We start from the raw sequence: 25,704 nt of genomic DNA, 5'->3' as shown, positions 1-25,704 counted from the left end.
GGAGATTTTAATTTTCAAGTGTGTATAACTATATGCAATAAGGGGAGCTGTGTAAATGCTGGTTGTTGATTGGCTCGAATAAATTTATGTTTGAAAATTGTGGCGCCGACGTTTTCTAAGTAATCCTTGTTAGTTGACCAAGATAATCTTAGGCCAGTCGCCACCCTAGTGCTCTTTTAGCACACCGAATTGGCGTTAAAAACCACGAATGTACATTTACACGTCATCTGCGATAATAACTATTTGTAACGTTTATTTATTTACCCTATAGCAAACAAAAAAACCCCCCACAAAACGCCTGTGCCTCTTTAGTTTGTAGAAAAAAAAATAAGGTTGAATGAGTTTTTTTTTTAAAAATTATTTAATCACGCCTACAGCTATTTACTAAACACTTCTTTGTGGTTGAAATAATCGGTATTAAACCCTCTTGGAGAGATTTAGAGACACGAGGACAGCGTTAACAAGAAATTTCTGTTGAAGTTACCAGAAAGTCTAGTTTGAGTAGTTCTTGCTTGTTATATCGTAAATATATCGAATTTCAGCTGAGCACCATCGTTTAAACTCTTCAAATGTCTAATTTTGGAAGATCGTTACAACTAATGGCTTTAGATTGTAATTCGTCGATAACTAAAGGCGAAAACAATGGAAACTTGCATTCCCCTGTTACAAATCTGGCGATGAACCTAAGTGAACTTAGAACTGACAGGTAAATTATTTTTCTTTTTATAATTAAACTTCATCATATGGTGTTTAATTTTGTTTTCTTTTTGTTGCCTCTCTTGATGAAACTCTTCGAAATTATTTAGAATTGACGAATAATTTTTATTTTATTCCTTGTATGTCTAACGCTTACTGTATAATTACCAAAAGTAATTTATAAATTAGCATGATTTACCTGTTTAATATATCTTTTAATTTTGGACACTAAACTTTTTTCTAGCGTTGTTTTTCTATTTTTAGTTGCGTTTTGTATATTTATTTTGAGTAAAATTAATTTGAGGACATTCATAAACGGAAAGTGTTATATTCACGTGTCTTAGCACGTTTTATTTGGTGTATTATTGTTGCATGTGTGAATTAATTTCCCTAAAGACAACGAATTTAAAGTTGTTGGTTTGTTTGGTGTCAACCAATCGGTGTGAATTCCTCTCACTCTCTCTCTCTCGCTACTGACACTGATCACGTTTCAATTAGTTCTGGCCTAAGTCTTGGATATAAAGGGGGTTGCTTTACTCTCTCTCTCTCTCTCGTTCTCTCTCTTTCCATTTCTCCAGGAAAGTGTTGCTTTACTGTCCTCTCACCAGTGGTTTGTTTTCGGAATACCGACAAACAATGTCAGGGTTTCAAATTTGAAATTGTCTCCCCCCCCCCATCTCCGCCTGCCCTATATGTAGCTTATCAAAGTTTGAAAATTGATTAGTTCACTAAATGGTTCAAGTCAGTTGGATCGATTCTACTTTATCGACGCTTAAAAATAAAATTAAAAAAAGTCGATCTCGGCAGGATTTGGAGAGGAACATAGATGTTGAAATACATTGAGTTAACCGGAGCGCTTTACTTTCTTGGCCACATAATAATCACCCAATAAAATATTAAATAAGAAAATCCAGCCTTCTCTTTTTTTGTCCTTAGTTTTTAAGTTTAGTACTTTCTAAATATCGGAATTTATTATGTATATTGATTTCAAATCTAATTACTCTGAAGTTATCTATTTTGCAATATAAAAACCCTTTCTAACGAAATACAATTGGTATATTTCATAACTAAGTTGATTACATTAAGTGATGCAATATTTTTTTCAAGATCTAGTTTTGAGCAGGGCTTTAAAAATTCTCTGGTCTCGTGTTCTGTATTATTATTCTTGACTTATTGCCAAATGAAAATTCATTAAAAAATTGAATTTCTTTAGTCAAAAGTAATTCGCTAAATTTAAAAAAATTCCTAGTTATTTTTTTGCTGAAACTACTTTTTTAAAAAAAATATCCCATCTATTACTATGTACTGATTCATATAACCGGCTTAATCATTGCTTTCTTTGTTTCTCAGCTTGGAAACAAAATATTTTGATAAACCCGTTCTTCAAAAACGACGAATTTGGGAGGAAATATTTTTTTTTATATTGCAAAGCTTACTTGTAAGATTTAAAGAAAGAAAAATCCGTTAGGGTTCATAACCAGTCATGACTAACTTTCAGTCTTAAACTTTTTTTATATTTTACTGTCATTTTCCTTTTTGTTCAGCATCCGTCAGTAAATGAAGTCGTGTTCTCATGCAGGACCATGACTTGTGAGTATATATGCTACTGAACAAGTCGGCTCTTAACTGATGACGAATTGTACATATCCAGTTTTGTCCTCTATTTACATGCACTTGTAATTATGTCACCTGTTTGAATAACTAATTCGCGCCATAAACGTCGACTACGTTCGTAAATTGGTAAAAGTTGCTGTAAAGTTTCAATTGATATCTGAGCAATGGAGTAACTCCTCCGGCTCAAATTTGAAATTGCTCACCAATTAATATTTGAACTAGAATCTCTTGATTTGAAACTTTGTCCCTAAAGAACATTGCATTGAATGAGCAATTATTTTAACCACAATTTCCAAGATAAATGATAAGAGAATGGTAAATTAGCAGCTGTATAGGTGTAATTGTTTAAGATATCCTCTCTTCCAGTGGTCTCTCAGCCTTATGACAATTTGTCTCCCGTTGGAAAACTTGCTACTCAAATTGATCACCTTGGTCATCCAATGGCTCATTTCAGGACATTATACTTATAAATCTATTTTAACATTACCATTTATTTGATGTTACTGTTTAAAAAAATCACGCATTGTGCTCTTATTTCACGTTTTTCAAAATGAACACTTTTTTTATTGTCATCAACTTCGTCGTGCAGGAATCTTTCTGAACAGAACTTGCCATGGTCATGACCTATATATATCTTAAAAAGCTAGTATTGTAATCTGTTTTGAAATTCAAACAATAAAGAGCAATACATGTAAAATGAGTTGTGGAATGTAAGTTCATATCTAATGAAAAGTAATTGGACTAGAAATAAACCTTTCTAGTCTAGGCACAAAGCCTGAAATTTTGAGGGAGAGGGAAAGAGGAGTATATCAACTCCTGTGCTCAATTGGTACTTATTTCATCGACTCTCAGTAGAATTTGAACCAGAACCTGATGTTGGAGAAGCCGCTAAGCAATTTTATCTGGCGTGCTCACGATTCAATCAGCTCCACCGCCTTTTGCACTAGAAATATTAAAATGTCGAACAATGAAGCTGAGTGATTTAACAGGCGCAGGCATGGCTATGTAGTTATGAAACTGGTTTTACAGCTACGAGGTATCGGGTTCAGTTTCACTGCGCGGCACTTTGTGTAAATATTATCCTGGGGCAGCGACTGTATGTTTGTTCCCCCCCACCTCTTATTACGCACCTCGTAACTTAGCTGTTTGTCAAAAAGGGAGCGATAGTATAAGTACAGGGTTGATTTATTTGACTTTAAACCCTTCAAGGTGTTTCAGTATGATTGCAGTAAAAGATAACTAACTGAAACAAGTAAAAGATTAAACATTCGCTAAGTACTGCAATTGAAAACTCGCCATTACCGCACCCTGTTCACCGCATTCCAAATACGATCCTTGCGAGGGAACCTATATGTGGCTGTTGGTCCTCCTAGAAATAACAACCAAACCTTCGCACTTATGTTTTCGAATGTATTACCCCCACCATCGGGGAACCTTTTTTGTAGTTTCTTCAGATTTATATGTTTTGAATTTTAGAAATTCAGAATGTAGGTGGTGGGGGATGAAATTGTTATCGGTTTGACTATTTCGTTGAAGGCAAACTTCGCTATTTTCAACTTAAAACTATGAACTTTCTGGTTGCTCCACATTATTGGTTTAACATTTATTGAAATTCCTTAAAATTTGTTCAAAGGTGTATTTTTTATTAAATTTTTTGCTCATAAAAGCTTAAATGCCAGTTAAGTCCTTCATTTGAAGGACTGGAAGACATTGTAGCTGTGTGGTAAGAAGGTTGCTGCCCAATCACATTGTTCCGGGTTCAGTTCCCATTGCGTGGCTGACCAAGGCCTCGCGAATGGATTTGGTAGACGGAAACTGAAAGAAGCCCGCCGTGTGTGTGTGTGTATGTATATACATGTGTGTAGCATTCCTTCATTTGTAGCAACGCATGCGTATTAGTTTTTAACACTCGGGAAAAAATGGCAAGTCTTACGTTTCCAGCTTACGCTCTTCGGCAGAAAGAAAGAAGAGGCAATAAATAGAGAATTTAAAAAAAAAAACGTGTTCTGTGTTTCTGTCCCCCTGTTATCGCTTGACAATCGCTGGTGTGTGTGTGTGTGTGCCCCCGTAACTGGATCTATTGAATAGATCCCCGTAACTTAACGGTTTGGCAAAAGCGACCGATAGAATAAGTACTAGGCTCTAGTACTTATGACTAGAGCCTAGGAATAGGCTCTAGGGTCGATTTCTTCGACTAAAAACCCTTTAAAGCGATGCTCCAGCATGACCACAGACAACTGAACAAAAGAAAATTCTTTCAGATTTTAAAGTTTTATTCAAGAGACACTTGCATTGAGTAACGTCAGTCTTTATGCGTTTCTTTCGGGGTCATTGTCCTTTTAAGAGATGCTGTTAACAAGAGTCATTCTGTTTTTGAAATCTTATTGGACAATTAAACTGGTTCTTTATATCTCCTGATTTTGATTAAGTTATAGCTGTTAGTATGAATGGTAGATTTTTGGAATGGCTGTCTGTCCTTCGAAGTCCCATACTTTTATGGGAAAGAAAAGGTTATGAAAGTGGAGGAGGTAAAATTGTAAAAGAAGAAAAAGAAATAAAGGGGGGAAAAGCCCGAAAACTTTGGAGAGTATTTAAAAAAAAAATTATGGTTAAAAAAATACGCTTTTCCTATTTTATGAATCGTGGTACTTTGAAGGCAGTTTTTAAAATTTCTTTTTACTGAAACAACACTGTAGGAACTTAGTAAATTGCCAGTAAAATTATTTTCCTAGCATATGTAATTTAAATTGAAAGAACGATCTTGCCGAAACGGTTATGACGCCCTTTAAGCAATGGGAGTTTGTATCCGGTTATGCGTTGTCACCGAGCAATACTTGAAATTTTATCCCGATTTTCAAATCTGATATCGAGAGGTAACCGATGGCTGTAACCTCACAAAACGCTTCGGTAGTTTACTGTTCTGTTAAGGTGGATTTAATTGTTGGAGTATATGTTTGAAAAGGTCAATACCTTTACATTTCGATACAAGGCAAGCCAGTTGTATGGGGAAGAGGTTAGTCGATTACATCGACCCCAGTGCTCAACTGTTACCTATTTTATCGGCTCCGAAAGGATGCGGTTAAAGTTAACCTGGGCGGTATTTGAACTCAGAACGTAAGGAGCCAGAAGAAATGCCACTAAACATTTTGTCCGGCGCGCTAACGATTTAGATCAAAATAAATAAATATTCTGACTTTTTCGAACTGATTATTTATTTACAGAGTGAATATGGTTTAATATATGTTTGCAGGTCAACTCCCAAAAGACGTTTATCGCTAAATACCGTGGACAGTGGGCCAATATTATCAGGTAATTTTAATGTTAATTTCTTCAAGATTTTAAAGTGGGACAGGTATCAAGAATTCAGTTTTTGAATTGCGAACTTACATTGCAAATATCATTTTCAAATTTTTGTGATCAATGATAAAAATTTTTTTTTCAGCGTTATCGATTTAATAAAAGTGTCTTTTATGACAATATATTCTAGAGTTTCTTTGTTATAAGAAAGATATTCTAAGTAGTTTGTATGGTATTGGCTTCATCTGCTTGCATGAGTCTATATGATTGATGTTTATAATGTATTAGATATCTTAGTGTGGTTTAACTACACTAGGGGAAATTCATTTGTTTTCTTCACGATTTATTTCATTTTAAATTAGCTTTAAGAATTTAATTTTTCTTTCCTTATAATTGTATTTCTCAGGTTGTTTTAAAGACTCTCCGACTCCGTTCTATTCACCTTCCGAGGAATATAGGTGAGTTTGATTGCCCTCCCATGAGAAACGATTTTATATTTTCATATCTAGGTATTTTTACATTATATAATTGCCATATATATATATATATATATATATATATATATATATATATATATATATATTTTTTTTTTTTTTTTTTCAATAATGAATTAACAATATTGTATTAACCCCTGCTTTTTTGTTGAACTCTATAGCATGTAGTTTATTTGTACAAACTGTTTAATAGTATAATAATTATATATGAATGAAAAATTGTATAATTTTAATAAAAAACTTGTATTAAATTCTTTAACAGTAATTTTTTCGTTTTAGTAAATGTTTTCATGAATTTTAGTAACGGAAATGGTTTTGTTCAAAGTGGAACCCAATATTTATAACCTATGTGTTGTTTATTAAATTAGTGTTGTTACTTAGTCCCCTCCCTTAGTTTTTCTAGGAGACAGCTGATTCTATTCACATTATCTCAGCTGTTCTTTACTTCTTTACTATAATCATGTAAGTAGTGGAGGCAGAGGACAAAGGCTTCACAGGGCATGCACTTTAGAAACTAGCCTATTGTTAGAGCAACCAATCGAATTGCTTGCTATAGCCAAATGCTGTGGACATGGGTAGAGAGAGAGAGATGCTTTGCAAGATTAGAATAGTGTCCTCAACCAGCTGGTGGCTATTTTCTTTTTTCTAAAGAAAAGATTCCTTAGGGGAGTAGACAAGCTTATTAATATATTTTCTTTTCTTCACTCCCCCCTTCTCATACAATAAAACATTTATACCATTGCTATTTAAACAAAGGACATGAGGAAAAATTCCTATGTCTAATTTTTTCTTTATATCAAATCACTAAATTGATCTTACAGATTTTTTATTCGAAATTTCTTACATTTAATTATATTTTAATTTTGAGTTTACACAAACCAAGACGAGTTTTTAAATCAAAATATATTTCTAACATGTAATCACACTGTTCCTCACTCATTTGAGAGGAGCCTTGTCTTGCAAGTTACTTGATCTCTGGTGCTGGTGCCACATAAAAAATGCCCAGTACACTCTGTAAAGTGATTGGCATTAGGAAGGGAATCCAACAATAGAAACCAGGCCAGAGCAGTCTGGCACAGTCTTCTAATTCACCAGCTCCATTCTGACCAACTTGTAGTAGCATGGAAAACGAGCATTAAATGGTGATTGCTATATATATATATATATATATGTGTGTGTGTGTGTGTATATGTATATATATGTGTGTGTATATATATATATAATTAGGCGTGGCTGTGTGGTAAGAAGCTTGCTTCCCAACTACATGGTTCTGGGTTCAGTCCCACTGCATGGCACCCTGGGCCAGTGTCTGGTATACCCTCAGGCCAACTAAAGCCTTGTGAGTGGATTTGGTAGAAAGAAGCTCTCTCTCTCTCTATATGTGTGTGTCTTTGTATCCTTGCCCCCCATCCCCGTAACTTAATGGTTTGGCAAAAGAGATCCATAGAATAAGTACTAGGCTTACAAAGAATAAGTCCTAGGGTTGATTTCTTCGACTAAAGGTGGTGCTCCAGCATGGCTGCAGTCAAATGACTGTGTGCTCTGTCTGGTTATACATGGAAACTAAAGCATTAACTAAAGGATCCCTCAACACATTTATACAGAGTATTGAATCTATTTTTACCAAAAAAAAAAAGGTGATGGGGACTTTAAAAGTTTAGCTGTCTGTCAGCTTCATCAGTCTTACAAGGCCTCAAAATAGCGGTCAGCCTTTTCCTTGTAAATGTCTGTATGTAGATGCAGGTATGACTGTTGTTTAGAAGTTTGCTTCACAACCACATAGCTTGGGGTTTAATTCCAGTGGCCTTACTGGCACTTACGCCTGTGCTAGTAGGGTGCCAAGAACACCATCCGAACGTGATCGTTGTGATCATTGCCAGAGCAGCCAACTGGCTTCCATACATGTGGCACGTAAAAGGGCACCATTTGAGCGTGATTGTTACCAACGTCGCTTCACTGGCACGTGTAAAAAGATTCGAGCGAGGTCATTGCCAGTACCGCCTGACTGGCCCCCATGCAGGTGGCACGTAAAAAGCACCCACTACACTCTCGGAGTGGTTGGCGTTAGGAAGGGCATCCAGCTGTAGAAACTGTGCCAGATCAAGACTGGAGCCTGGTGCAGCCATCTGGCTTGCCAGCCCTCAGTCAAAATTGTCCAATCCATGCTAGCATGGAAAACGGACGTTAAGTGATGATGATGATGCAACACAGGAGTGGGGGTGGGAGACAAATGTTTTCTAATATACCCCTGGACAAGCAAGTCTTGTGAGTGAATTTAGTACATGGAAACTGAAGAGAAGCCTATTATTTGTGTGTGTGTGTCCTTGTCATACAAGAAGTGTTGTTTGTTTGTAACATTTGTAAAAACTCATCCAGACTAAGGGAAAATGTTACCTTGCTTGGTGTCGAGTGATAATCCATGACAAAAAGAACATCCGACTTTAGAAAATGTGTCACAGTGAATTTTATCTGACACATGCAGGCGGGGAAAAGTAGAGGGTTCAAATTATCATTTAATATCTATGGTTGGCATTAGGAAGGGCATCCAGCCATAAAATCCATGCCAAAACAGACACAGCTCCTGTTAAACCATCCGACACATGCTAACATGGAAGATGTTAAATGATGATGATGGTCCTTGTATCCTGCTGTGCAACACATTGGGCGAGTGTTTTTTTATGTCCCTGGGCAAACCAAAGGCTTGTAAATGGGTTTGGCAGAGGAAACTGAATGACGCCTGTTTATGTTTGAGTATACCTTTGTCTTAATGTCCTGTGATGGTTATAATCAAGTATTGCCATCATTCAGGTGATGCTGTTCATTTTCCGTCTTCTATGGAAAACTTACCTGGCCATGGGAATATTGCCTTGCTTGGAAACTGGAAGGGCATCCAGTCATAGAAAATCTGCTTAATCAGATTCTATCTGACCCATGCCGGCATGGAAAAATGGACATTAAATAATATCCACTTTTCCTCACCAAGTAATATTTAATGGCTTAACCCTTTAGCATTCAGATTATTCTCTCAAATGTATTGCTTAGTTATTCACATTCTATTGAATTAAACATACATTATCTTGTAGCTTCAAAGTTTCAGTGATGTGATTATTTTTGTGACATTGTAGGGTAGGTGCAAGAGGCCTGATCTGGCCTGTTTTAATATAAAGCCGGTAGAATATTTTTGGCCTAATAAAAAAATAAATGTGCCCTTTTTAAAGTCTAGCCATGCTCATGGGTCCGGTTTCTATGGCGTATGTGTTCCCGAGCTGGGCAGGATGCCAGTTCATCGCAGCGTTACTCATTTTTGCCAGCTGAGTGGACTGGAGCAATGTGAAATGAAGTGTTTTGCTCCAGAACACAACGCATCACCTGGTCCAGGAATCGAAACCACAATCTTACAATCATGATGCTGACACCCTAACCACTAAGCCACGCACCTCCACTTTGGCCTAATAGGGCTGGATTAAATGCTAAAGGGTTAAGCTTTCTATAAAGCATTCTATTTCTTGTTTATAAACTTTAATTGAATATCAAAATGTCATTTTGATTTCCTACAAGTTTCATTTGAAAGTTAGAAAATGTCTCGTTTCCATTCTTGTACTCTTGCTGAAGGGTTTTGGTCAAATTGAATTGACCACAGTACTTAAGTCTGGTACTTATTTTATTGGTCTCTTTCCCCACAAAACTGCAAAGTTACAAAGACATATATATACACACACACATACATGCATGATGTGCTTCCACACAATTTCTGCCTATCATATTCACTCAGAGGTGTTGGTTGGCCTTATAGTAGAGGATACTTGCCCAAGGTAATGCACAGTGGGCCAGAACCCACAGCTATTTGGTTGCAAAATAAGCTTCTTAACCACACAGCCATGCTGCTAGTTTTTTAAAATTCAAAACAACCATATATGCTAATATTTACAAAAAGTTGTCCATTTTATGACTGATATTCATTATGAAGTATTCCAGTTAGGTTTTTCTGATCCCAATTAGTGTAATCAGTTTTTCAAAGCATTATTTTTGCAATTTTTATATTTCATTTTTTTTCAAAATATGAGATTGTGATACATTCATTCAGTATAAATCATAGTTTTTTTGAAGGAGCAATAAAAAGTCACAGCAGCTAGGATCCAGACATAGTTGATTGTTGATTCTATTAGGCTACTATAACTTTAAGAAGTAATACTGAAGCTATGTCAGAATTTTGTCTTGTATTCACTCCTTTAAATAACAGCATATTTTATTTTTGATTTCAGAATCAAACCACAGAATCCTTCCTTTGTAAGTAATAATTAGTAAATTCCGAAACAGTAATTTTTTTTTCTTTGCTTTTTATTTTGTTTGACAAATGGCATCGCTTGGATCCTTCACATTCTGTTGAAATTGATGGCATTAATTGTTCTCGCTAGCATGGAAAACGGACGTTAAACGATGATGATGATGATGAATGTCTTCAAAAAAGATATAACCAAGGGAGTTCTAGAGGCTCAGTTCTGTGAAGGAGAGGCTGGGTGTGGGGCAAGAGTAGTGGGAGGGGAGACAAATGGGTCAGGAATGCCTGAGTAGAAGAGAGCACATGAGCCCAGTCAGCACTGAGGAGCTAAAATCATTATAGCTGAAAAGCCTGAGATGAGATAACATACCTGTGGACCAGAGGTTGGAATGCATGTGTGAACAACTTTATGTTGGTCAGTTAGATGTCCCTTTTCTGGATGCAGTCTGTGTTTGCAGCAGTAACAGGACCGTCTCAGTTGTGAGGGCAATATTCTATTATGGCCTTCATCTGAGCTTCAGGAAATATCAATTGTTGGAAGATTAAGTCATTTATAGACCTAAAGAGGTGGGTTAGTCATTGAGACCTTGCCCTAGTGATGTTAAGGATAGTCTTTAACCTGGAGAGATCGCTCAATAATAGTGAGATTCAACAACTGAAGCAATTTTGAAGCCTCTAACAGTATTGCCTATGATTAGAGTGTGATGGGTTTTTTTTTTCTTTTTTCAGTTTCCATCTACCAGATTCATTCATAATGCTTTGATTAGACTGGGTGGTTTGGAAGTTGCTGTGGGGTAGTGGTCAGATGACCTAATAGATGTGGAAACGGTTATGGCTTGGTATATATTAGATTTGGAGGTGAGAAAGAGATCAAGGGTGTTTGGATATTTGAGTGGGATGTGTGTAAGGGATGAGACCTGTTGAGGCCGGAGCTGGAGGATTGCAAAAGACTTGGCTTCAGCCTCAGTATGAGGTAAGTAAGGGAGAGCAATAAATAGCTGGTGATGAATGTTGAAGTCACCAAGAATAGCGACTTGGGAGAAGAGGGAAGTTAAATGTACGTTCAAAGCAAAAGGAATTATGATTGAAGAGAGATTGTCGATTCATAGAGTGACAGATAGTGCTGATGTATGAGGGAGAGAAATTTTGATCCAGAATAACTGGGAGTCATTATTGCTGATATGTAAGGGAGAAAGGAGATTGTGGTCTTTGTAAGCACAAACTTTTCCTTTTGGAATGAAGTTAGAACAAAGTTTGACCTGGACAGCTGAGATGAGCTGGAGCCAGAGTTTGAGAGATTTGTGTATTGGAAAGGGAAAAGATGTGTGGTGTGTATCTTTGAGTTCTTAGAAGTGACAAGTGGGATTGAGATTGGAATGAAGTTCATGGATATTGGAGAACAAACAAAATTGTCCAGAGTTTTTACTTCTGATATTTGGCATTTCAAGGAAAAGTAGTGAGTGGCAGTGCATTGGAAGGTCTTGGTTTGAAATGTCTTTGATAATTCTTTGTTGGTTTGAGATGAGGGAGACTGTGCTACTGAGTGTGTTACTTGTGAAAAGTGGGGGTAAATGAATGAGACTAGTGTAGCGACTATTTGATTTCAATTATAGAGGATTTGTGATGAGGAAAATGTAAGTGGACACTTTTCTCTGTGGGTTAGGCTTTAAGAAGTGGGTTCATCAAAGGTACAATGTTGACAGGTTAGAAGGAATGTATGAGGGGGTGCTGAAAAGTTCCTCACTTTAGATAAAGAAAATACAGAAGGATTAGTTAATTATGATTTTATTGAACATATTTCCCCCCTCAGCTTCACACACTTATTGCAGCAATCCTTCAGTTTTCCTAAGCCCTGTAAAAGAATTCGGAAGGTTGAGCCTCCAAACAGGCCTTTCACAATACCCTTAAAGCTGGGACTTTTCAGCATCCCCTATAGCTCCTTCTGTCCCTATTCTCTCTCTAGTATTCACTTTGTACTTTGAGAATATGCCATCACCATTTCCCCTCTCCCTTTGCAGATGGGCAAGCCATATATTCCCCTCTTCAGCAAGACACCTGTTCCTGTCTCTCTCCTACTTTCACATCTTTCAATAAGTACATGTTCCACTCAGTTGAGGAGTATTGTCGTATGGGTACTTAGGGACTTCACTAGTGCTGATGCCATGGGAAAAAAAGCACCCAGTACACTCTGTAAAATGGTTGACATTTTAAAGAGAATCTAGCTGTAAGCAGTAGAAACCATGCCAAAGGAGACACTGGAGCTTACTGCAGCTCTCTGGCTTGTTGGTTCTTGTCAAACTGTCCAACCCATGCCAGCATGGAAAAAGTAATGTTAAATGATGATGTGGGTAGTAGGTTTACAGTGAGAGGGTTTTCGTTTTTGAATGAATTTAGAATGAGTATGGGTGAGTTTATCGAGGCAGATACACATGAGTGTAGTAATGTAAATTTGTATTTCTATTCAGTACATATTTGTCTGTGTGAATCTGTTATCCCTTAAAAGCAAGACTCAAGTTCAAAATGTTATTGCTATAATAAAACCTGTAAGTCTTGGTTTATAGTGAATGATTAAACTTGATTGAACTTGTATTTGACTAGATTGAATTAGATTTTGAAAGAAATTGTATTCAATGGTTGTACTAAAATGATTGATAAACATTTACAGTAGACGACTTCTTAAACCAAAAGTAGCCAGGTTCATTAGGTTTTACAAGTTGCTATAATGTAGACAGTTATTCTTTTACTTGTTTCAGTCATTTGACTGAGCCCATGCTGGAGCACAGCCTTTAGTTGAACAAATCAACCCCAAGACTTATTCTTTGTAAGCCTAGTGCTTATTCTGTTGGATTCTTTTTGCCGAACCGCTAAGTAACAGGGACATAAACACACCAACATCAGTTATCAAGTGATGGTGAGGGCACATACACAAATAACATATATATATATATATATATATATATATACATACACACATACTCAACGGGCTTCTTTCAGTTTCTGTCTACCAAATCCACTCACAAGGCTTTGGTTGGCCCAAATCTATAGAAGACATTTGCCCAAGGTGCCATGCAGTGGGTCTGAACCTGGAACTATGTAATTGGGAAGCAAACTTCTTACCTATTTCTTTATTACCTACAAGGGGACAAACAAGGACAGACATAGGTATTAAGTCGATTACATCGACCCCAGTGCGTAACTGGTACTTAATTTATCGACCCCGAAAGGATGAAAGGCAAAGTCGACCTCGGCGGAATTTGAACTCACAACGTAACGCAGACAAAATACCGCTAAGCATTTCGCCCGGCGTGCTAACGTTTCTGCCAGCTCGCCGCTGGAAGCAAACTTCTTACCATACAGCCACTCCTGTGCTTTGTTAAAAATAAAATTTTTTTCTTTTGCATTTTTCAGTGTATCTATTGTATCTTTACAAATAGTTGGAAATGTTGTTCCATAGGTTCTTAGTGCTTTTGGAACACTGTTTTCAATTTATTGTTTTTAATATCTGAGCTCTGTAGTCATAGTCAGCCCGGATTTAGTGGATCTTCTCCCCCCCCCTACACACACACACTTTAAAGTGGCCCAAAGAAGGTTGTGCAGTGCAGTCAAAGTTCACTCCAGTCATGTGGCTTTGGATTACATTCCACTACACAGACAAGTGGCTTCTACATTAGCCTCACACTGACCAATACATTGAATGTGAAATTAAGGAGGCAACAAACTGTATGGAGATTTATTGTGTGTGTGTGTGTCTCGCTAGGTCTGTCACTGTGTAAGCGAAAGTAGTAACCATATTGTCTTGTAAACGTCCCATAGGTGTATGGTTAAGATGTTTACTTCCCAATCACGTGATCTCTGGTTCAGTCCCACTGCCCATCAGCTTGGGAAAATGTCTTTTACTATAACCCTGAACTGATCAAAGCTTTGTGAGTGGATTTGATTGATAGAAACTGAAAGAAGCCCATAGTATATGTATATGTGTCTGTGTCTTTATGTATCCTTGTCCTGATATCATGTGATGGTAGTAAATGTCTCATCATCATTCAAGCTATGTTATTTCCAATCTTCTGCGGTAAACATGGTGACTGGAAATATTACTTTCCAAGGAAACGTGTGGTGGCTGGCAACAGGAAGGGTATCTGGTCATAGAAAAAGCTACCTCAACAGATTATCTCAGACTCATGCAAGCATAGAATAATGGACATCAAATGATGATAATGATTGCTTTTAGTTTTTGTCATGTATGAAGACTAATAGATTAGAAGAAAACCTTACTAGGAAAGTAATGGTTGATAATAGGCAGAGCATCTGACCACAGGATATTGCCTCAGTAATCATGTAACCCATTCCAACATAAACATGCAGATGTAAAAATGTTGGCTGAGAATGATTTGGAGATTTAGTTGTTCATTGTTATAAATTAAACATAGAACTAAAAACTCCTCCCCTTGTTGATATGTGTGTAAATTTTTTATGTCTAATTTTCTTTGTCTTCTGATGTTGCTAAAAGCACTCATGTCTGAGCATTGAAAGTAAATTCATTACGAAACTTATGTTGAAAGAAACCCTTGAAAATTTGATCAGTTTTTGGCCATTTAATGTTTCCAAGCTGACATGGATTGGACAGTTTGATGGGATCCAGCAAGCAGCGGAGCTGCATCGAGCTCCAGTATCAGCTTTGGCATGGTTTCTATAGCTGGATAGCTTTCCTGTCACTAACCACTCTCCAATGTCAGCAACAATGGTTGGTAATAAACTGAGATTATCAGCAGGAGAGCAGTTGTTGTCTAACTTTCACTCAGTGCACATCCCTGCTGGAATTCACTGTGCTTTGTTTTGAATTTCTTAAGGGGAAAAAAATAGTTTCAGCAATGAATTAAATGTGTAAAGTGAGGTTCCAATCATCATCATCATCATCATTTAACGTCCGTTTTCCATGCTGGCATGGGTTGGACGGTTTGATTGGGGGGGGGGTCTGGGTAGCCTGGAGGGTGCAGTAAGCTCCAATCTGATCTGGCAGTGTTTTCTACAGCTGGATGCCCTTCCTAATGCCAACCACTCTGAGAGTGTAGTGGGTGCTGTAATTATAAATAATCTGAGACTTTGAAGGCCAGTGGTTCTCAACTGGGATCCACATGACCCTTGAGGGTCCATATAAGATTGGTGTAGGAGCAATAAATTGATTATACTTCTATAATACACAAAGTATTCAATTTTTTATATGCAATTCCTAAGATTTGATAATAAAAATCATCATTTAATGTCCGTTGTCCATGTTAGCATGGATTGGACAGTTTGACCAGGGCTGGTAAACTGGAAAGCTACACCTGACTCTAGTCTGATTTGTCTTTCCTAACGCCAACCACTCTGAGAGTGTAATGTGTACTTTTACATGTCATTTGTGTGACACCAGCACCTGCCATGACTGCGATTTTGCTTGGCTTGATGGGTCTTCTTCTCAAGCACAATATCATGCCAAAGGTCTTGGTCATTGCCTCCGTGATGCTCAATGCTCAAAAGGTGCTCCTTACATGCAACCAGCACGGTGCTGGTTATGTGACACCATCATCAGCCATGACTACAATTTCACTTGGCTTGACAGATCTTCTCAAGTACAGCATATAGCCAATCATTATCATCATCGTTTAACGTGCGCTTTCCATGGGTTGGGAGATTTGACTGAGGACTGGTGAACCAGATGGTTGCACCAGGCTCTAGTCTGATCTGGCAGAGTTTCTACAGCTGGATGCTCTTCCTAATGCCAACTACTCCGAGAGTGTAGTGGGTGCTTTTACGTGCCTTGGGCACGAGTGCCAGTATAATAGGATTTTTTTTGTCACATGGAGGTCCAGCAGAGTAAAATGGGAATCAGTGGGATCCATAGGCAAAAATGGTTGAGAATCATTGGTCTAGGCCTTGGGAACCCAACTTTACGGAAAGACATATTTACCACATGTTCTTTCCAGTCACATTTATATGTATTTTGTAAATTGGCTAATTTTGTTGTCAAAAATTAACTGTTAGATTTTTATTTCTTTAGTTAAAACAGAGTTCTCTTACAAATAGTGAAACACCTCCACTATTTGATGTGAAAAACCTTGAATACGCGGGTAGTTCTTTGGAGACTGAACAAGATGATAGCAATTCAAGAGACAGTGGCTTGGGTTATGAAAAAGAAAGGGTGAGTAATTAAAACTCTTGGAATTATATTGTTAAATGTTTCTTTTATTTATTTTCTCTTGTTTGATATGATGTCTACAGGGTGGTTGGAAAGTAACTAGGCATTAGAAATTGCTTATAGAATGTTTAGTATCACTGAGGTCATGACGAAAACAATTTTTTAAACAGACAACACTAATGGGGATTTCTTATTTTCCTGATGGCCAGTCACTTTGAAGTGTGGAATTCTGTTTTGGTTCAGAGATGGTGGCATCCATGGAAAGGTAAGCATGAAACACTATGTCCAGAGACAGTTGTCATACAAAGCTGATGACCACAAGTTCTGTGAACGATGCAAGAAGTGATCCTGATCAGTGGAGAACATGGCAACAGTGTAGAAAATGTTTAATCGCAGCCCACAAAATTCATCTCGTCAAGTAGCTCGTGAGAGTGGACTAATAAGACAATACATACGGTGTTGAGTAAAGAATTTAATTTTCATCCATGGAAACCCCAGTACGTGCAGGAACCAAAACCCAAAGACTGAGTCCAGAACTCCAAGAAGTCCAGATTTTGCTCCATGTGATTTTTTTTTTTTTACCTGTGTGGTAGCACAAAAGAGGAGGTGTACAAGACAAAAACATGCATACTGGAGGACTTGGAGACATGGATTCAGGAGGTTCTCGATGATATCCCTGACAATGTCCTTCAGAAGGTTTGTAAATTCCATTCATTGCCGTTTGAGGAAACTGGTTGATGCCACCAGTGCGTATGTTAAAATAGGAAGATTTACTTTCGTTTCAATAAATTTGTGAAAAGAATATGGATTTTATTACCAACTTTTAATGCCTACTTACTTTTCACCCACCCTGTATACATGCAGACATAATGTAAGAATTTCATTGATATTTATATAATTTTTATTTTTTTAATTTTAGGACATAAGTTAACCTGAAATGTAAATATGGTTTGAACATTTTAATTAGCTATAATTTATCAATTGTCAAAGTTTGGAAAATTCTATATTCTCAGTGTTGCTGAGGATGAACTAACTCTATATTTGAAATTTTTTATTTATTCACTTAGCTGGATGGAATTCTGTTGAAATTCCTATAGAATATTTGGTTTACATAGGTAATTATATTTGAAGCATATTGCAAATGTTTTTATTTAAAAAAAAATAAATAAATAAACAAGTGTTTATGAGGGCTTAATGTTAGCTTGGTTGTTCAGTTGGAATACACTCCAAGCTTGACATACTTGTCACTACTAACTGTAAGGCTGTGTGTGTGCACTAGTCTGACCTCCCTCTCCTTCCTTCCATTGATAGGAGGACCAGTTTCAGTTTGTGCCACCCTTGGGAATGCCACCACGTAAAGTGAAAATGTTTGAGGACAGTTTGGACTTCCAAATCAATCGAAAATTTCATCGCTCTCTCTCCGCTCCTTTAATAAAGAAAGAGGTATGCGAGGCTTAAACATTCTGCCTGTTGGAATTATTAGGCTTTCATTTTTTTTTGCTTTAGAAATTTTGCTTCTAGGTCGTTTTGTTTTTTCGTTTTTTTTTTATGTCATTGTTGATAATTTTCCACAACCTGTTTAATAGTGAAGTGCCATTTGTTACCTGCAGGATATTGAATTTTTGCAACGAGATAACAGCCCCAAAAAACCAGAGAATGAAAGAGATGATGGTTTCTCTGATCATTTGGAAACAATGGACACAGCAGCAGAGGTAATGCTTATATCCATGTTTAAATTATGGTTAGCTCTGTGGTGGTATTTAATTCATTTATATTTTCTTCTGTCTTCTGCAAAACTCTTGTACCGTAATTGTTTTGCTTTATAGACGGTATCAGACAGCATCAAAAGCCTCATTGAAGCACCATTATCTTCACAAGCTCTGGAGAATGCTGAAAACACAAACAGCTACACATATGGAAGTTCCTTAGACACACCAACTGTAAGTAAAACTGGTTTTATTTCGTTTTGTTTTGATACATCTTGGCTTATATTTAAGTGTTTTAAAAATTAATCCTTTAGCATTCAGATGACTCTGTCAAATACAATGCTTCATACTAATCGTGAATTATCAGATAGCTTTGAGATTTCAGTGATGTGATTACTCTTTACTCTTTTACTTGTTTCAGTCATTTGACTGTGGCCATACTGGAGCACCACCTTTAGTAGAGCACATCGACCCCCAGGACTTATACTTTGGATACCTAGTACTTATTCTATCGGTCTCTTTTGCTGAACCGCTAAGTTGTGGAGACTTAAATATACCACCATCGGTTGTCAAGCGATGTTGGGGGGACAAACACAGACACACAAACAAACATATATACACACACACATGACGGGCTTCTGCCAGTTTCCGTCTACCAAATCCACTCACAAGGCTTTGGTCGGGCCAAGGTTATAGTAGAAGACACTTGCCCAAGGTGCCACACAGTGGGACTGAACCCAGAACCATGTGGTTTGTAAGCAAGCTACTTACCACACAGCCACTCCTACGTCTTATTGCTTATTTTTAGTATGACATTTGTACAGAAGGTGCGAGATGCTGGATTTGGCTGGGTTGAACATAATAGTTGGAATATTTTGGCTGCGTGCAGCGTGTTTAAGTGCTAAAAAACATTTATTCTAAGACAGTTCTTTTTGTATGAGTTTTAGGCATCTCCTTTACTGCAAGATGCCCATTTCTGTCCCTTTAATGTACTTTAACTGCACATCACCTCGCATAAAGCCAGCTCCCTTAATACAACATACCTCTCAGTTGAAAAGCTTTTGCTTTGTGAATTAATTGGTGACCTCACTGTTGCTGGTGCCATATAAAAAGCCCCCCCACCATTCTGTAAAGTGGTTAGTGTTAGGAAGGACATCCAGCCATAGAAACCATGCCAAATCAGACATTGGAGCTCGACATATTTCTTGGACCTGTTGGTTTCTGTCAAACTGTCCAACCCATGCCAACATGGAAAACGAATTTTAAATGAGGAAGTGACAAACTGTCGGTCTTTAGTGTTCGACAGAACACCACGATATTTGTCCTGAATCTCTTTGTTGTGAGTTCCAATCCCACCAAGGTCAACTTTGCTCTTCATCTTTTCAGACTCAATAAGTGTCACTCTGTGTCTTTGTCCCTCACTGCTAGACAATCAGTGTGGATTTCTACATGTACCCATGATTTAGGGGTTCTGCAAAAGAGATCAATAGAGTAGATCACTTGTGGTGCTGTAGCATGGTCACGGTTCAGCAACTGAATCAAGTACAAGATGAAAGATAAATCCAGAGCAATGAATTAATACCTGTTGGAGTGTCAGGTGAGAAGCCTTCCGACAGCAAGGCTTGTGACTACACTGGAACCAGGCTGCATCAGTTCGAGTCTGCAGCTTTTACTTTGGATGAACATCAGTGACATGGAGAGGAGAGGCTTGCATGCATTGACAAACACTGATCTTCCTCAAAAAAAGCTTTCCCAGGCCTGTACATATGTATACAGATGCATGGTTAGACTTGACTACCGAGGCTCTACAGGTTTAGATAAAACATTACAAATGATATATTTTATTATAGTTTAAAAGTTGGCATTGGAAATTGTTCTTCATTGCTTCATATTGCCTGCACTATTGAAAGAAAACATGCACAGTTTGCTTTCTGCCCTTTAACATTTAGATTATTCTGTCAAACATAATACTTATTTATCCATCTTGCTTTGAATTAATCATGCATTATCTCGTAGCTTTGAGATTTCAAAGACGTCATTGTTTGTTTTTAGAATGACTTTGTTAGGTAAATGTGAGAAGTCAGATCTGGTAGCATAGGTAGACTATTTGGGCTCAACACGGTTGGTTTAATTGCTAAAGGGTTAGATCCATGAAATTTGGATAAAAAAATATATTGGTAATCTCTAAATTAAGGCTCCTCCCATTTGAAAAAACACCATATTTTCTGGCATTCAAGTTGAATTCACGTAGCGGGCTGTCCCTTATCAGGTTGATATGATGTAGCCCACAACTGAATGTAGCATATAAATGTAATGCTTCAAGGTTCTCATGTCAGTGTACTAGTAAACATCAAAGAATCAACACCAAGAAGGACGAAATATTATTTACCTATGTTTATTTGTTTGCCCGACAGGTAAAGAGGCTGTAGCAATTCTAGTGATAGTAACAACAAGGATGGCTCGCTGGTTAGTAGTTGATAGTGTAGAAAAAGGTTGTCTGTCAATAGAGAGTGAAAGAGAAAGGAATGCATGGTGCTGACTAGAAAGGATAGAGGTGGCATTGTCATTCTTGTGGCCGAGGAAAGTGCTGCTCTTGGTCATGGCTGATGCAAAAGAGCGTGTTGCTCCTTGGTCATAGCTGACACATAAGAAGAAGAGATGAGAAATTCTGTTATATAGACTATGGTCAGTTATGTAGGTCAAACCTTAATTAAAGGACTGACCTTTCCATGACAGCACAGGCCCTAGGGCGTCGAGTGTTTCTTCATCAATCATCTGGTGTGGAGAGGATTTCTCGCTCATTTTGAGAAGCAATAAGCAGGTGGATTTGGTTTCAAATCTTAGGCAGGGTCAAGCTAGATCTCTACATGCATACCATGTAAACATTCAAAGCTTGTCATTATCTTTCCCAATCCTGCTGCATTTCATATGGAAATTTTGGTCCCCCAAACTTATCTTAGAATAAAAGTCAATATACCTTCTTTGATTGTAAAATTCAACTTTTTTGCTGGAAAATATGGGCCAGGTAATGAATATTCAGTCAGTGAAAATTTTTCTTTTACAAGTTATTGTAAATATCAGTTTGTTACTTGCCTTACTTGAAATCACTGCTGAAAAGATTCGTCCTTTTACTATGAGTTTGTGGTAGTTTAATTACAATTTATTTTGTCGAGAAAGACTTGATGAAAGCACAGGCTTACAAACTAAATGTCGAGCATTTAAAAATTATTGCATTTGATTTTGCAACTGTTCAATCTCCAATTTCCTTGTCGTAGACCTTTTACTTCTTTCAGTCTTTGAACTGCAGATCTGCTAAGGCACTGCCTTAAAGGGTTTTGACTGAATAAATCCACTCCTGAACTTCGTTTTTGTTTTTAAGTCTGGTACTTATTCTATCAGTGTCTTTTACCAAATTGTTATGGGGACATAAGCAAACCAATACCGGTTATCAAATGGGTAGAGGAGACACACACGCACACTTGTAATGGGCTTCTAGTTTCCATCTACCAAATTCACCGGCAAGGCATTGGTTGACCTGGGACTAGAAGATACTTACCCATGGTGATGTACATTGGGACTGAACTCAAAATGCTGTGGTTGCAAAGTGAGCTTCTTAACTACACAGCCATAAGAATAGAATTTCACTTGTAATTTAACTGAAATTTTTCTAATTTTGTGTTGCTCTGTCTCAGGTCTCTGTAAATTGTGCTGTCATTTCGACCTTCATACAGGTGCACTGTAAGTTCTATTCACTGAATCATTGGATGTTGAATTACTTCTCATCTGTAAGTTTCCGTACATTAATCTGTTACTGTTTCTTCTCATTTATTAGACTATGCGTGTTGCAAAATCCATATTCCGCACACAATCCTTCGACATCAGAAGGCGTTCCATAAACAAGCGTGATCGAATAAAAGATGAAAATACACCTGTCTATCAAAAACGGCGAAGACCAACAAATGGAAAGGTAAAATTTTAAAATTCTTTAATAACTTGTAAGAATTTGATATAGTTTTAACTCTTACAAAAGTCTTGTAGTGTTTTCTCAACATACATTCCTAGTCATTTTAGAAACTAAAAATTTTAAAGAAATGCAATTATATCTGTATGAAAATGTAACTATTGCATGAATTTTGATGAAATTAGCTGGTGTGATATAATTGCCATAAGGGGTACTTAAGTTGTGATGGTCAAAAAATGAAAGATGTGAGATACAAGTGGTTGTGTTCTAGTTGTATATAATGAATGCCCAACACTCCTGAACAATTGGTGGAATTTTATTTCACCACACAATATAATTTCTGCATTGGTCATGAATTAAAAATGCAACAATGAAGTTTACATAATGAAATATTTGTAAAGCTATAAAATTGCCCTTCCAGTAAGAAGGCTCGGGGGTCGATAAATTAAGTACCAGTTATGCACTGGGGTTGATCTAATCGACTTAATTCCTTTGTCTGTCCTTGTTTGTCCCCTCTATGTTTAACCCCTTGTGGGCAATAAAGAAATAAATACATTTAGTTGATTGCTAGATCAATGTTTCCCAAACTTTTTTTGCCACGGAATCCTTTGACATTATTTTAAAAACGTGGAAACCTTGATAACTTTCAAGGAACTAGAACACATTTTGGGAATCCCAGCTCCAGATTAACAACTCTACACCACATTATGGATATTTACTGATAACTGCAAGCAAACTAACAAACAATGTGACAAAGTATAGAAAGCTGAGTTTGCCACAGACTGTGCTACTCGAACATATAAATGTATACATATGCACACACTCAACACAGTTGAAGCACTGTTTCGTTTTTTTCACCTTTCTGTACCATTTTTATATATAAGATACTACAATCAGCTGTCACTTTTGACGTCACAGGGTCAGCTAGTTGGTAATATTACTGTAATTCATTGTGTTTTTATTCGCTTAGAGATCAGTTGGGCTTCTGCTACTGATATGTACTTCAGATTCAGAAAGGCGATGAGCTGGCAAAAACGTAAGCACGCCGGGCAAAATGCTTTGCGGTATTTCGTCTGCCGTTATGTTCTGAGTTCAAATTCCACCGAGGTCGACTTTGCCTTTCATCCTTTCGGGGTCGATAAATTAAGTACCAGTTACGCACTGGGGTCAATGTAATCGACTTAATCCATGTGTCTGTCCTTGTTTGTCCCCTCTGTGTTTAGTCCCTTGTGGGTAATAATGAAATAGATACTTCAGATTCTAGCTTGAATTTCAGCCTCTCAAAAGTGGTATCCGTGTAATAGTTGACCCCATAAATTTGACCTTAAAGAATGGTTGAAAAAGTTTGACTTTTACACAAGTATACACGGTATACACATATACACACATGAGGTGCTGAAAAGTTCCTTGTTTTAAAGATATTGTGGAAGGCCTGATTGGGTCTGAGTTCTTTTACAGGGCTTAGGAAAACTGAAGAACTGCTGCAATAAGTGTGAATCTGAGAGGGGGATGTGTTGAATACAATCATAATCAACTGATTCTTCTGTGTTTTCTTTTACCAAAAGTCAAGAACTTATCAGCATCCTCTCGTATATATGTGTGTGTGTATATTTATGCACGCATGCACACACACACACACAATGGGCTTCCACATAGTTTCCTTCCAAATCCACTCACAAGACACTGGTTGCAAGGCAAGCTTCATAACCACACAGCTATGTCTGTTCCTAGTTTGATAATGGAGCCAACTAATCTAGTATTTAAAATACCTGAAACTGAATAATTATTGTAGAAATAAAACAGAAAATTCATGGGATAGAACATGATGGTAATACATGAGTGGTATTTCTGTGACCAAGTGAAAGTAATCTTCTGATTTTTGCTTATAGGTATCCCCAATTTTAAAACGTTCTCACTCAGAGACAGAGGCGCAGATCAAGGCAGCTGTTCAGAGAATATCACATAATCCATCTTTAATTGGAGATGCATCAAAGGTAAATGATTAAGTTGTTGTATACACTTCTTGTTGAATTTTGTTCAGAGAAAGTCTTTGTTGTTAGACTAAATTTTCCAACCCCTTAATTTTTTTTTCCTCTTCAGACATACTGCTTACCAACAATAACCGGAAAACATGGATATCTGAAGTCAGTTACTCCTCAAACTGTACGTAAAAAAAAAATTCCTTATTTTGTTGTATTCAGTGTCTGATGTTGGGTTTAAGTGCGGGAGGTGTTGATTTGATAGGTAATATTGTCTCACTAAAGATTAAAAGAACTCAAATATTACAGAGCTAGTTTACATGTTTTAATATTAAAAATTTATAAAGCAGCAAGCCTGTAGAGTTGTTAGCATGGTGGGTAAATTGCTTAGCATTTCGTCTGTCTCTTTTGTTCTGAGTTTAAATTCTGCTGAGGTTGAGTTTACCTTTCATGATTTTAGGATCCTTGATGTGAAGCTCCTCTGCTGGTGCCATGCAAAAGGCACCCATGCCAGTGTCACATAATAGCATTGGTGCTGGTGCCACATAAAATAGGTACCAGTTAAATACTAGGGTTGATGTAATCAACTTACCTCTGCCCCCAAGATTTCTGGCCTTGTGCCAAAATTTGAAATCAATATTAAAATCAATATAGGCACAGGTATGGCTATAAGCACAGGTGTGGCTGTGTGGTAAGAAATTTGCTTTTTAACTGCATGGCAACTGGGGCAGGTGTCTCCTACAATAACCCCAGATAAACCAGAGCCTTGTGAATGTATTTGGTAGATGAATTCTGAAGGAAGCTCATTGTATGTGTATATGTCATCATCTCGTCACTTAATGTCAGTTTCCCTTGCTGGCATGTGGTTCGACTGGAACTGGCAGATCAGAAAACTGCATCAATCACTGCTGTCTGCTTTGACATGGTTTCTACAGCTGTGTGTGTGTGTATATATATATATATATATATAATAATAATAATGAAATTATTGTATACAGTGCTCAGGTGCACCACAACTTGTCAGAAAGTGCGTATAAAATATATGCAGTAATGTACAAATGTCTGGAAAGCGAACATTGTATGTGTATGGAGGGGAGAAAATCAGGTGTAGTGTTGGCGAATCTCAGAAAGCATGGAAGTTTCGAAGGATGCAGTGCTCCGACATCTAACAACTGATGCCGGCAGTTTGTTCCATGCTTCAGCAACTCTCAGCGTGAAAAAATGTTTCCTAAAGTCATGGGAGCTGTGCTGTTTTCTGACTTTGTAAATATGTCCACGGGTGTTAGATGGGTGGAGTTTGAAAAGGTGCTCAGAGTTATTGTTTGTAAGATGGTTGATAATTTTATGGGTGTCTGCCAAGTCAGCTGCCAGACGTCAGAGTTTCAATGTGTCCATGCCCAGGGACGTAAGGCGTTCAGAATATGGCAAATGCCTGATGGAGGGTTTTGGTTGCACGTTGCTGAACGGCTTCCAGACGATTGATATCCTGGGCAAGATAGGGGT

The 25,704-nt window shown here is 37.4% G+C and overlaps 1 protein-coding gene and 1 long non-coding RNA gene across 4 annotated transcripts in view; one reads left to right on the top strand and one right to left on the bottom strand.

Annotated features, from left to right (window-relative positions):
* Positions 1–88: 88 nt before the first annotated feature.
* LOC115214992 (M-phase inducer phosphatase 1-A-like) overlaps positions 89–25,704 on the top strand; it is a 38,997-nt gene continuing 13,381 nt past the window's right edge. Inside the window, exons 1-11 of one of the 3 annotated variants that reach the window (XM_029784100.2) lie at positions 90–706; positions 5,561–5,619; positions 6,014–6,065; positions 10,364–10,388; positions 16,418–16,558; positions 17,867–17,998; positions 18,166–18,267; positions 18,382–18,495; positions 22,094–22,228; positions 24,112–24,216; positions 24,323–24,385. In XM_029784100.2, coding sequence (XP_029639960.1) covers positions 570–706; positions 5,561–5,619; positions 6,014–6,065; positions 10,364–10,388; positions 16,418–16,558; positions 17,867–17,998; positions 18,166–18,267; positions 18,382–18,495; positions 22,094–22,228; positions 24,112–24,216; positions 24,323–24,385 — 1,065 coding nt within the window. In that variant the 5' untranslated portion in view covers positions 90–569. Of the gene's footprint in view, positions 707–5,368; positions 5,425–5,560; positions 5,620–6,013; positions 6,066–10,363; positions 10,389–16,417; positions 16,559–17,866; positions 17,999–18,165; positions 18,268–18,381; positions 18,496–22,093; positions 22,229–24,111; positions 24,217–24,322; positions 24,386–25,704 lie in introns of those variants that run through there. The other 2 variants (XM_036505242.1, XM_029784102.2) reach the window with 2 other exon arrangements.
* On the bottom strand, positions 16,573–19,069 carry LOC118764486. Its single transcript, XR_005000292.1, has 3 exons — positions 19,050–19,069; positions 18,765–18,769; positions 16,573–16,753 (listed from the first exon to the last, which is right to left on the bottom strand). It is a non-coding gene; the product is annotated as an uncharacterized LOC118764486 (long non-coding RNA).

This window comes from Octopus sinensis, linkage group LG8 (genome assembly GCF_006345805.1).
Source record: "Octopus sinensis linkage group LG8, ASM634580v1, whole genome shotgun sequence".
NCBI classification, from domain to species: Eukaryota; Metazoa; Mollusca; class Cephalopoda; order Octopoda; family Octopodidae; genus Octopus; species Octopus sinensis.
This window is presented reverse-complemented; position numbering and strand designations above follow the sequence as displayed.